The 13,853-nt window shown below is 35.7% G+C and overlaps 2 protein-coding genes across 4 annotated transcripts in view; both read left to right on the top strand.

The window, feature by feature from the left end:
• The window catches only part of LOC100747341 (probable nuclear hormone receptor HR3), a 120,226-nt gene extending 113,109 nt beyond the window's left edge, over positions 1-7,117 (top strand). The window contains exons 8-9 of the mRNA XM_012389713.3: positions 1-230; positions 3,235-7,117. The exon at positions 1-230 is cut by the window's left edge and continues 33 nt beyond it. Of these exons, the coding sequence (XP_012245136.1) occupies positions 1-151 (151 nt within the window). The 3' untranslated portion in view covers positions 152-230; positions 3,235-7,117. The remainder of the gene's footprint in view (positions 231-3,234) is intronic.
• A 1,668-nt stretch (positions 7,118-8,785) lies between these two features.
• On the top strand, positions 8,786-12,664 carry LOC100747461 (dynactin subunit 6). 3 transcript variants are annotated; one of them, XM_012389701.3, is made up of 5 exons: positions 8,786-8,912; positions 9,105-9,275; positions 9,352-9,479; positions 9,595-9,692; positions 9,767-10,450. In XM_012389701.3, exons 1-5 carry the CDS (start codon positions 8,884-8,886, stop codon positions 9,866-9,868), a joined length of 528 nt encoding a protein of 175 aa, XP_012245124.1. In that variant the 5' UTR covers positions 8,786-8,883; the 3' UTR covers positions 9,869-10,450. The 3 variants fall into 3 exon arrangements, with proteins under 3 accessions (XP_012245124.1, XP_033178567.1, XP_012245123.1); XM_033322676.1 differs by lacking the exon at positions 9,767-10,450 and adding an exon at positions 11,501-12,664 and having other exon boundaries at positions 8,787-8,912; positions 9,550-9,726; XM_012389700.3 differs by having other exon boundaries at positions 8,787-8,912; positions 9,550-9,692.
• Positions 12,665-13,853: the final 1,189 nt, after the last annotated feature.

Consider the following 13,853-nt stretch of genomic DNA (forward strand, 5'->3'; position numbering starts at 1 on the left):
CGTGACGGTGTGCGACGCGATCCTCGCGAAAATCCCACAGCTCCGGGAGATTTCTCTGTTGCACATGGACGCTCTGGCTAAATTCAAACGGTCGCAGCCGCATCTCGAGTTCCCGGCCCTTCACAAAGAGCTTTTCAGCGTCGACAGCTGAACGATCGACGCGGCGCAGGGCGTCCCGACGTTGACGAACAAAGCGGTACGCGAGTAGCGCCGGGCCTTGCTCTGTCAAGGTGAGTTTCACCGTCCGGAAATGAATGAACACAGAGAAAAAGAAACGAATAACATTTTTGGGGAGGACACGATGAAGCGGGCAACCGCGTATCAACGACGACGTTACTGCGAGGTTGGGCATTGAAGCTACCTAGGAAGTGTCGCTCTGATAACCGCCCGGAGGCGCATTCTTTTTGGAGGCCGTGCGCTCACGCGAAGAGTCGAAGGGTTAAAAGAACTTAGTGCGAGTAATGAGATACCGTCAATTGTCGTTCTTCTTTTCCATACTTGATACGTACTTTAATTCTTACAAGTCGTTCGTTCAAAAGCAGGACACAAGTTTTCGCATATGATTCGAGTCTACTGGATATTACGAAGAAAATAGTTATCTTTTCTTCTTCTGTTTCTTTTTTTTCTTCCTTCTTTTTTTAATCATACTATGTACTCGCGTTTGCTTTCATAGCTTTAAATGAGAATGCTTAAATAAATAAGGAAACGGATAGTGTTATATAGATAGATTTAATTTATGAAAAAGTTCATTATATTTAATTCCCGCTCGTGTAGAGCCTTTGTAATTTAATCAAGCGACCAGAGACATCGTTGTGTGCTTAAGTACAAAAGGATTTATGTTATAAAAAGATTTATTTTCGCCCGTGACTTGCACGATCTTCTTTCAAGCCCTCCGATTCAACCAATGAGAGTTAAGATCCTCGAATCGAGTCGTAGACACGAGCGAATTGCGATTCGAAGTCGAACAAGTGGTTGTTAGGCCACATACAGCTTTGTACATAAATTCTCCTTTTTTGGTCTCGTTCCTATTGACGAAAATGTATAACGATGATAGAGCATGACCATTTCGTAACCGAGATAATAGAATATCTTTAATCTTATCTGTAAGACCTGCGCAACCCGATTTCACGATTGCCCAAACAACCAACTTCGTTTACAGCTCGTTATGCTTCGGATCTTGAATTTTACATGCAAAGCGTGGCCTGGCTTTAAAAAGTCGGCGATTTCGAGCGGGAAACAAGTAACTGCGGTTAGCTTGCGGTCATTGTAAGTTTCTTCGTTAATTTTCTATACTTTTATTCGTCGTTATAAATAAGGAGAAGGAGAGAAAGAGGGAGAAAAGAAAACGGACACGTAACTTGTATTTTTTTGGTCAGAAACTGCGTAGTATCGTTTACGATTATTATTATTATATTATAATTATAACTATTATTATTACTGTTACTGTTACTATTACTACCATTATTATTATTATGTTTATTAACATTTCTTTTTATTTTATTTTTATCATCTTCCCCTCGTTTCGTTTTTTAAAAGCTCTCGTTTTGTTTTTTCCTTCTTCCACGTGTATAAACTGCCGTAGAATAATTCGCGCTAAGCCCCTTCTTCTTTTCTTTTTTCCTTTTATCTGTTTCGATGTTTCTCCTTTTTTTATCTCCTCCGCAAACATTAATTAATCGTATTTGTTAAGTGAAAGTTACCTTGGTGTTTCTGAAAGAAAAATACAGGGTTCGCGACGAAAACCGAGCGTTCGACCAGATAAAACGACAACACGGACGTACAGAGTCTACCGGGTTTTTTTACGCGTCTCTTTGAGCACGCGTTCTGGGTTCCTCTCGAAGTTATAACCCGCGACGCTAACTAACTTATTCTCAGCTTGTCACGTGCTCACATGGAGCGTTAAACGTTACTTTTTTCTTTATTTTTTTTTTTAGCTGTTATTATATAAATCGACAGATTATTGTGTAAAGCAAACGAATTTTGAATTATACACGTTTAAATGTCTCATCCTGGGACGATTTTGTAAGAAATAATAAAGTATTATAAGCGACTTAATCGTTACGTGATGTGCTTTTTCTAACCTATGAAAGTTTGTAATTATGATATAAATATAAGAATCGTTTTCGTCACGCGTTTCGTTCGCGTTCAGGACTAATTTAATTACTCTTCATCGTAGGTTCATTCTAAAATCGATACGAATATGATGCGTATAACGATAACCACGACGCTAACATTGCGTCCTCTGCGTTTGTACATATTGTATAAATTAATCGCGTGAGATGATCGAAATGATCTGCCGTGTCTTTTAATTTGTTTCTTCCGGTGTTTGCAAAGGGTTTCTGAAAACCCGGTAGGCTTCTAGCGATCGCCAAATCAATCACGGAATTCGAGCTTTCTCAGCGCGCGAGTCGAAAGTTACTTGTTTCTGATCTACAGTGATCCTTCCTAGGGAGCATTGAGTCGGGACACGATGGCATGCAAAAACGAACTCAGGATCGTAGGAGGAACAGCGTGAATGGAAAGCGTAGGGAAACGGGCGTGTCGAGGCAATCAGAACGAATAGATGACAGCAAAAAAACAACATTCAGAACAGATTTCAATAATTTTTACGAAAAGAAGAAATAAATTTTAAACGAAATTAATTAATTAATAATACTATATTATTGTATTAGTATTGTATTTTTTAAATTTTAATCAATTATGTAATTCTTGCGAATGGAATTAGACACTGCGATAAAAATGTTAGGAAAAGAAATTCAATTGTTGAAATTCTTCGTCCAAAATGAATAGATCATTTGTTTTCACAAATTACACTTTATTTCAAAATTTCTTCCAGATGTATGTTTTCTGTCCTTAAAAGAGGAGAAACTCCAATGACTTGAAATAACTAATTCAATTTGGATAGAGAATATTAATCATTCAAAGCCATAAAAAATATCTTGTAAAAAGTCGAGCGGAGGTAAGGTTCGTCCCGCTCGGTCTGACCATGGCGGGACGCATCTACTTGCGTTCTTTTAGCCTCGATAGGTAGGAGTCGCCGCATCGGAAGCTGGCGCCACGAAAAGGGAGAAAGGACAAGAAAACACACACACATACACACGCATTCATGAAATAAAAAAAAGAAACACTTGGACCCGTCTTTATCGACTGAATAGTTCTATACTCGCGGTGCTTACGACAGGGAGCAAAAAGGTACAAGCGTTTAACGGTATATTCGTCTCCTTTCTGTTGCAGATTATTTCCTTCGTAATGAACGTATTGGGCCTTAAATAAACATAACATTGTTATATATAAAGTATACATAAAAAGCAACATAAAGTATATATGAAAGATATATAGAAGTATATATATATACATACATATATATATATACACACAGATATAAAATATATTATATATAGCGAGAGAAAGTGTACGAAGCGTGCGAGTTTGTGACAGGAAGAGTGTGTTACGATTACGTGCGTGTGGGAGAGAGCGAGACGAAAAATACGTGCGAATGGAGCGAATGAAAGAGAAAGAGAGCCGGAGACGACAAGGAATTTAAAAAGAAAATTAAGAATTGCAGTAACAGAGGACGAGAGAAAGAAGCGTGTGAGAAAGATAGCTGCGTGATAATAGAATTAATGAGAGAGAGAACTGAGAAATATCGGTTGTTATGATGATACATACATAAAGAAGTATATATATTGTATTAATTAAAATAAAGTAAAAAAAGTGGTTAATTAAGGGCCCCGCCAGGACGGTCCACGGACGACATATATAACAATATATACATATATCTATATTACGGGGGACTGGCGTGTACTAAAGAATGTTGGTCGGGTCGTCGCTCGCGACATAGAAACTGAATACATTTAAATAAACGCAAACCGTGCAAAAGCAAAGAATTACCCGAACGAAATAGCGTCGACAAAGGGTATCGGCGTTGTGTTCAGCTGGAGATCGCATCGATGTTACGAGGAGATGTCAACGCTATATAAAACAAAATAGATGAAACGAACGAAGGAAATGGAATGTATAAACGAAAAATGAAATAAGGGAAACGTCGACGCGATGTCTAACTGGCCACGCTGTTCAACTCCCGCGTTAGTGGTTCGCATAGTTCCCTCTGAGCTACTTTAGACTCTATATATGTATAAACACACACGCATATATATACCATAAATATATATACATATTAAAAAGGGTGAAAAATGAGCACATTCCGGCGGCACGATCAAGATTCAACGGTCCCTGTGCTTAAAGAGAAGATTTAAGAAAAAGAAAAAAAAGAGGTGAAACGCGAGAATGAAAATATAAAAAGAGGAGTGCTAGAAAGACATATATGTATATATATGTATACATGTATATATGTATATACGATATATACATATATATATATATATAAAGATAAAATAAAGGAAAGAATGGAACTTTTGTCCCTGGACCGGCCTGGCCGGCTCACGGACGCAACACGTGGATATAAAAATGAAAAAAAAAGTACGAGAAACACAGGCACACGGATACATACACACGATATACACACACCTGCAGCGAGACTAAAAAGAATACGACTAAAATGGAACACTTTTACATACACGATGCCTGCGCGAGCGCGTAGATAGAGATTAATCGAGGTAACATTATGTGCGCATTATAAACATTTTGGTACTGTACGGCACTGTATGACGCATCTCTTTATACGTAAACACGTACTTCTTAACTAAATAATAATCCATCGCCGCGGTGAAGCCTCTCGAAGCGTTTTTACGCACCGTTACCGGCATTCCTCGCTTTCGTCGGCCAGAGGATACTGGCTGGTCACCTATCGTGTCACGAACGAGCGCGCGCCAATTCGATTTCCGTGAGGTCCGAACGAACAACTGCTTTTTGCATTCTTTGAATCGTGTTGTAATCATAGGATCATTTTCAGAGCGATAATTTTAAATATTAAAACAACCTCCTGGACAAATTCGATATTTGAAGAAAATTTGATAAAAATGATTTGTTTAGTGAACTTTAAATTTCTATGAATTTGAATATTATACTATTTAATTTGAAATGAAAAAAAATCAGTTACACATTATAGTTTCGTTAATAATTGGATACTAATGTTATACAACTGATTATACGAAATTTAGTATATATAATACATTTTGTTGTATTCGGTTATTACAAGCCATTTGCGTAATTCCATTCGAGATTGTTTGCGCTTGTTGTGCCGTGTACTCTACTTTCTTTCTCAAAATATTTCTAGTTAGACAAAGACTACTTTAGGTATTTGGTACTAAATGCTAACAATGTAATAATATCTTCAGTACAATAATCACGTATGTAAGTTTAATAGAACTTCCAGAAATAGAAATTACAAATTTCATGAGTAACACGAAACAACGGTGTAAACAAATAAATCTGCTTCACCATTTAAAAACACCAAATAGAACCCCCCGGTCAATTTTTATGTTAAATAAACGTTTTTCTAAATCTTCTAAAAAAAAAAAGAAGAAAAAAGGCAAGAAAATAATAGAAACGGTGATAAAAATAGGATCGTACACGAATCTCCATTCCTTTCGTTGCTTTGACTAAAAATAAGAAATAAAAGAAATCTTTTAAAGTCCGCTATCACAAACGAATATGAATTATCAGCGAAACACGGACTTCTCAACGAGAAATATTACGGAAATCGCGTTAGCTCGGTGCTAGACGCATGGACTGTAAATGGATCGTGAAGAGACACTTCGTGGATTCAGTATCAATGTGATGACGATCAACGACCAATAGGTTTTTTCTTTTTCGAGAGACGTCGTTTGTTGCGGCCGCACGTTTCACTTCGCTGTTAAATCCGTTTTTTGTACGCGATCAACGATTCCGGTTAAAGACACACATTAGCGCGTTAGTTAGGTATTATTAAATATAGAGCCGGCCGTTTCTATCGCAGAAAGGGAACGGTTGGGTCGTCGATGAGATGTTATTGTTGGCGAATATCGTTAGACGCTTTAAGGAAAACGCGACAACAATCGGGTGACTCGATGATTTTTTCAAATCGAGAATGATGTCGGTCCTGTATTTTCGACTTTCTATTTATGGCTCGAAAAAATTCTAGCTCCGTTATAAAAAAAAAGCTATGCTCCAAGATCGTGTACCCCGTGAGTTAGTTGCGGTTGCGACGTTCTTCGTGATTCGATCCATCTCCAATCCGCCAGATTGTGACTGTCGTCGATTGAGCAGAGGATATTGTATAGTTGAATAAATTGTAGTCTTGATCTTCTTAATCTCTAAATAAAAGCCGCGAATTTTTATTAGAATTAAACACTCGAAATCACTGAATAATATATAATGAATAATAGGATATTTCGTTAGTTGAAAATTTGAAATTCTGATTCGATCGAAAGATGAATAAATTCCTCGCTAAATTCTTCGCAATATGAATATTTACATATCTGACTGTTGTTTAAACATCGTTGATAAATATCTTTCAAACTTCGCGTTCGTCGTGATGTCAGATAAAGACAAATGACGATGACTGACTGTCCGTTATTCAACTATATTATTTCTTCTGCGCGTATTCCAAACGCCAGCTCTCGAGAACGTCGAATTAGCCGAGTTTTTAAGCCGCTAAGTTGGAGTTTCGTAGTGCATCGGGAGCGTCGATACTTTACAGTTATAAAGTGTCCCACATTTTTAGCGCAGCTTAGCAGACCGCGTAGCGTGACCGTAGTTGATAGATTTAAACAGAGTTTATAGATAAGTTTTCTTCACCGTAAAGTATCGTCCGCGTCTCGTAACAAAATCCCCTTCAATTTATTGTAATTTAGCGTGACGCTTAATCCCTCAAGTGGCGGCTCTGACTGCCCGAACGAAATAATCGAGCGCATTTTTTGTATTCGCGAAGATAAAAAAAAAAAGAAAGAAAAGAAAAGAAAAAAAAATGGACAACTCACGTCATGTTACATTAACGTTTCAATTGTTCACAGCGTTCACTATTTAATTATATTGTCGAAAGGACGCGCTGCTTAAGGGATTATTCGGTTTTTAATCATCATTTCGTATACTTCGACCGAGTTGAGCGACGTGTCGAGTGCAGACAAAAAAGGAGGTGTAACGAAATAACGAAATAATAAAGTAAAAGGAAACGTAGCGACGATTGTTCGAAAGTGCAAGAGGGAAACGTGGTATTCTCAGACGAGACATCGCTTATTGAGACGTCGGAGACGCGAGAGTTATAGCGAATTGTGAAGAAAGAGGGAAGAAAAACAAAGGTGAGAAAAGATAAGGAGAGGAAGGACGAGAGAATGAAGTAAGTTATAGGGTGTTAAGGAGAAAAATAGAAAAAGGCAAGAATGAAAGAAAGAGGAAGAACAAGAAACAAAACAAATTGAAAAGGAAGAAGGCTCGACGATAGCGATGGCGAATCCGTCACGGTGCGCCGACTGACACGTTTTCGGACGGTTTAAATATACTTGTAGCGAAATTAAGAAATGCATATTATTCTGCCGATTAACGAGTAAGTGCGTAGAATTCGTTTAACTGTAGATAAAGAAAAACACGTACACAGTCACGTACGCGCGAGTGCAAGATACATTACCACCTGTAATCGTTCACCCACGACCACCAAACCCACCCATATATACACAGCGTACAAAACACACAGGTACTGCATAACATGAAACAAACAAACAAACACACACACATACGAACCTACATACATGCATACACAGGCGTAAATACATGTACACAAAACAGTTACATTACTTAGACATCGGAAATAACCGAAGTACGATTTAAGAAACAAAATAATAAAACAAAAAGATCACAAAAACGAAACGAATGGAGGAGAGAAAGTGAGAAAGTGAGTGAGAGAGAGAGAGAGAGAGAGAGAGCGAGAGCGAGAGAGAAAAGAAGAATTAAAGAAAAAAATTAATGCAAAACACACACACACAAAGGCGCAACACGTACACGCGCACGCACGTTGCAATTAGACGTTATTATCGCAATTTGGAGTTAAATTTTATAATATATAATATATAAAAATATATATATAATATATATAAATAAAAGTTGACGGATAATATAGAGTTATATTAAATATCGATTAAAAAAAAAGAAAAAACGAGTGAAAGAGTTATGTTCTTTAGGGTGGTGCGGCTCTCGCGCTATCAATTCACCTTTTTCACCTTAATCCCCACCTCCTTAACTTTCTTAATCCTTTTAACACTTCCTCTCACGGTTTCTTTCAAGGTAGTCTTGTTCCCAATTACGCTCTATCTTCCTACGGATTCTGCTTTCTCTCCATTACTCCAGTACACATTATTGTTTTTTTTTCATTTACAACATAAATTATAAAATGAAAGGATGATGGAATAAAATATGTATATGGATCATATAGGTACTATGGTAATTTTTCATATTTTATTACATCTTCAGTTTTGTAGATTTTAATTTTTGTAGGTTTTACAACCTATTTATTAGTTTCATTTCTTAGCTGAATTTTTAATTAGTATGTATGTAAAAATTAAAACCTAGAAAAGGATTTAAAATGTGTTATTTTACATAAATAACACTTGTAACTACATATATTTATAAAATTTAAATAACAATTTAATTATTCTACAGCTATGTGGAATCCTTTTCGAACCTGTTCTATTATTCTACAAAATGTTTTCAATGTTCTAATACCAGATTTAATAAAAATAAGATCATCGATATTATTAATAAATTTTCTGTATATTTCATAAGGAAGAAGAAAGGTGAATTAAATATTTTGTACATCACATAAATATTTCTTAATGTTAATATGAATTTATTGTGAGTTGAAGCTGCTTCAAGAAATCCGCGGCGACTAATTCTTCGAAATCACCAAGGAGGGCGTGTTAAGAGTATGGTGATAGAGTGACAGACGCTAAAATGAATACATTTGGCAGTCGTCGTACAAAGTGAGAGAATTTATAAATTTAGTTTAAGATACTTTTATTTTACTAACTTCTCATTATTCGTTTATCACAAAAAATTTGAAAAGGATTCAATGTATCTATTGAAATTAACATATTCATCTTTATCTTTTTGAGGTTAAGTCTGTTATGTGTGTAGTTACTAAAATATAAAACAGAAACATAATTTTTCTATAGCGTAAAAATAGCAGTAGGAGCTTTAGTATGCGAGGAAAGTATTTTAAAAGGGGATATCACTATTGGACCAAAAACTATAATTCATCCAAGAGCAAGTATCATTGCAGAAGCTGGTCCAATTATAATAGGTGAAGGGAACATTATAGAAGAAATGGCGATCATAACAAATAGGTAATTTTAATTTCAAACATTTCTTTGCTCTTTCTTACTTATTATTTGACTAAAACATTTAATTATGTTATTGTAGGTTACCACCAGATACTCCCGAACCAACAACAATTCCGGTACAAATAATAGGCAATTATAATGTATTTGAAACTGATTGTACTTGTGAAGCATTTAAAGTTGGAGATCATAATATTTTAGAAAGCAAAGGTTACTATATTGTAATTGAGAACTTATTTATTTCTGATGCATCTTATTATAATTTTATCTTTATTTGTAGCTCATGTTGGTCGTGAGGTTGAACTGACCAATGGTTGTATTATAGGAACGTCATGCACAATCACAGAAGCAGACACAATACCAGAAAATACAATAATTTATGGTAACGAATGCCAACGTAGAGAAATGCACGATAAACCATATGTGAGTTTCTATTGAATGTGGGATTACATTATAGGTAATATTTTGTTGTTCTATAATTTTATTATTTATTTCAGCCTCCAATAAGTCAAATAGAATTTTTGTTAAAAATTTTACCAACTTACCATCACATTCGTAAACCTAATGTAAAACCAACAAAAAATGAAGGGGGGCTATAACAAACTATATACATTCTTAGGTAATATATTTGCGATATAATGATTTAAAAATGCAGCAGATATTTATACATTTAATGTTAATTCTAAAAACTAACAGTGCATTTTAATTGCGTTTCTGTTTTCTAATTGTATTTATGCATTCTGCACTATAAAAGTATTATTATTATATATATGATAAATTATGAGTAGTTTCACATGTAATGTACAATACATCAGCATATAGCCCTTATGAGTTATTTGAAACAAAAATGAATATAGTATGTATAATAGCATCTTATGAATAATTTTTTAATATAGATTTATTTTCAAACATTTAAAAGTGAACTTACAGAATATTTTGATAATATTTTGAAGTATTAAATAAAATATGCTTCTTATATAAGATTTTATGGTTTACTGTAACATCATAGAAAACCTACATCTATTCATTGTTCTTGTCACATATTAGGATATAAGAATAGTACTACTGTATCATATTATATTCACTATGCTTTTTAATCAATGAATCGACTATATGTACATTGTAGAGTGAGGTGTATATGTATATCCTAGTAATAAATTTAATTTCCTGCTGTGCCAACAGATGGCAGAACTATCATCTATTTTGAAATCAGTTCTGAAATTTGACGAGAAAACTTGTTTTATAAAAAAGTTATCAATTTTATTATATGCTAATTATATTATTTATTTATTATTTATTATTACGTATTGGATTTGAATGAACTTGCGCTTCTGCAGTTTTTAACATTTACACTTTTTGACAACAACATACAAAATATGAAATATGTTCTGTTTCTATTAACAAAGTACCTATATAATTTACTTATTTATTATATAAAATACATGTATATAAATAATTCTATCTACATGAACTTTTTATAATTGAGCATTTTATGAGTACATTTCCATCCTTTATTAAGCTCCAATTATTAATTAATTATTCATATAAGTCGCAAGATCTGTAAATAAAAATATATTTCTTATTATTCATTGGAGCTTAGGAACCTGGACGAAATTTCGCGATATCAGTGAGTCCGTGCGCGTCGGCGATGCGACAAGTTAATATAACTTGATGTTTCTCCTTCTCGACGTTCTTCTCCGGGCGAACTCTCCGGAGAATCGCGGCGGCACAATACTAAACGCTACACCTATGAATATGAATTAGCGTCTCGTCGAGGGGGTTGGATGCGAACCATTTACCGTTTCCGTCAGCTTAGCCGCGTACCACAGTGGCTCTCAATGCGATGCTTATTTAAGCAACAAATGTGCGAGTCGTGTTACTACATAGTTTGTCCGAATTAACTCATTAATCATCTATAGACGACATTTTATTTTGTTTATACTACATAAAGTTCAATTGAACTGCTTCTGAACGGTAACAGAAATAATATTCAATTTTTACTCAATTTTATCTATACAGTATAACATAAAATTTTGTTATGTTTGGATTATTTTAGTTACATCTAACAATTTCTAATAAAATTTTACGATAAGTAATTATACTATTAAATTTTCTAGTTTATGCGAAAAAACGTTTTATACGAAATTCTGTATTAAATATATTTTATATAAAAATTGAATATTATTCAAATAAAAAAATAAATTTAATATGTTTTATTATGTAACAAATAGAACAACAATTTTTCTGGAGGAATATATGAAGAGGAAACGCAGTTAAGAGCGTAGCGGTCGCGAGTGCCGCTTTATTTTAATGATCGCTCTTCGCAACCCTCTTGAACGCAACTCTTGTCGCGGAAAGTGGTGACCCGAGAGAGCTGTCATATTTTGACGTCCGCAGCGGGCGTTCTAGGCCAGAAGGGGGAGACAAGAAGAAAAGAGATTATTTTTCGTCGCGCTGGGAGAAGCCAGAAATCAGTACGACGGCACAACCAAGGGAAAGTCCCTAATGGCGTAACAACCACAGATTTGTGCAAGGTTTTCTTATCCCTGTTAGTGCGAATTCATTATCGATAAACTTTTAGCGGATGATTTTTGTCTAAATTGAAAAGAGACTTAATTCTTTAGTTGCTAATTTGAAAATACTTCAAACGAGATATAGAACATATAACAAACAACATAACAAATTTTGGATTACGATACTCTTGAAATGTTTCTTCAACTTCAAACTTACTACTAATACTTCACATATTACTTTTTACAGCACTATAATATTCTACGACACTATAACTACATCAATTATGCGGGCCGCAGTATCTTCATAAAGAAATTCCTTCGCAAAAGTAGTTATCCAGAAACAGTAAACTAATCCCACAAAATTAATTTATACAAACAATTTTCTTATAAACAAAATTTTATTTTTGTAGCATATTATTCTAATCTATAAAGGCGATTACCGTAGTTATGGAAAAAGATCATTTTTAGATTTATAACAAGGATTACTCTTGCTTAATAATCGAGCCTAATGGATGGAATATGAAAAGAACTACAACTGCAACTGCAATTGCAATATAAAACAACGAAAATCACGAAGAGCACAAAATGAATTCAGCACCAAGTGGAACTTCAACCGCATTAAAATCATCCGCCAATAATTCAGGGAATAGTTATCGTTGGACGATAGACGGTCCCTAGAGAACGTTTCACGATGATCTTTCGTCCATCAACGGTGGCGGCGATCGTGAACGCGTCAAACAACTCTCGGCGCCCTCGCTCTTGCGCTTAAATTGACGTCCGCGGACAACACGGGAGAACCGCTTTGTCGAGCGGCGAACAAGAGTGACGAGCGTTGCGAATGCACGACTCGCTTAACATTTCCATTGTGAACGCAAACGAAGACTGGAGGGCGAAAAATGTCATGTACGTCGACGGGATCGCGCGTAGAATTAATTCGATATCGCCGCGGTTTGACAGAGATTTCCCGTAATTACTGGGGAAACGTTAATCCATTGCGAATTAAGTCTCTGCTTGTTTTATAGTTAAATAAAATAAGGGTTCTCATTACATTGTATGAAATAACACTAGAATGAGTAAACTTATAACTCAATCTAATATAATTTATCCATGGAAATACGAGGAGTTAATCAGAAATGTAAGAAATGACTCGACCTCCATATCATTCTAAGTATCTTATATGACCGAAATCTTCGCAAATCATCTGTTCGGTATTGAAACTTGGATGGGTCGTTTAGGTCCATTTAGCGATGAAATCGTCGCATGTCGGGAGATCCATGTCGATACCGTGTACACGATGTCGTCGAGAGCGATCCCGCCGCGCGGTCAGCCGAGAGGCGACGAGATAAACGATTCAATCGTGACAATGAATAATACTGGAGCGACGGTTAAACGCGGCAGCGGATCGGATCGGGTCCGCCCACAAGGCTGTCCGGAGGGAAACCACCCGTAAAATCCAAAAGGGGTGCAGTGGAGCGGGAGCGGCAGGGGGCGCCAGGCGACTCTGTGACGCGATTATGCTAACGAAGTTATTCCATTGTAACGCTGTTTACAACGGCGCGCATTAAGGCTACACCGGAACAATAGCAGCCCCCTGCCCCTCTAACTCTCTCCTCCTTGTGCACGAGCCAGGGAATCCTCGGGAATCGCGCGGCCATTGTACGCCCTGTTCGAGAAGGAAACACAAACGATGCTCGATGATTGACAGAAGTGAAAAAAATGTCGAGGGTATAAATGTCAGCGGTCAGCGATCGTGAAAATTACGGCCAGAAAGTTTTGATAAATAGAATTTTCTTGTTGAAATGATCACTACCTAGTAATTAGTGTAATAAATGCTACATAATTCGAAATAGAAGTTTATCAATATTCTTAGTTTATAACAGCTCAGCTGCATTTTTTTCTTTTCTGATTAATGCTTACTGTTGCATCATATATTCGATCTATGAAATCGTTAACAACAGTTCGTAAAAAGTACTTTACTGTACGTGAATACCCTTTGCTATTTACGTTATTGTACATACTCACAATTAATCTTATATTTACAAGAAGAAACAAAGGTTATTTACTTATATTC

Source organism: Bombus impatiens, unplaced genomic scaffold, assembly GCF_000188095.3.
Source record: "Bombus impatiens unplaced genomic scaffold, BIMP_2.2 scf_0653, whole genome shotgun sequence".
Classification (NCBI taxonomy): domain Eukaryota; kingdom Metazoa; phylum Arthropoda; class Insecta; order Hymenoptera; family Apidae; genus Bombus; species Bombus impatiens.

Excerpts from the sequence above, each read along its gene's own strand:
- LOC100747461 (XM_012389700.3), top strand. The coding sequence starts at position 8,884 with ATGAATACATTTGGCAGTCGTCGTACAAA. Across the intron at positions 9,480-9,549 it reads TAATATTTTAGAAAGCAAAG|CTCATGTTGGTCGTGAGGTT; the intron begins GTTACTATATTG and ends CTTTATTTGTAG. Across the intron at positions 9,693-9,766 it reads AAATGCACGATAAACCATAT|CCTCCAATAAGTCAAATAGA; the intron begins GTGAGTTTCTAT and ends TATTTATTTCAG.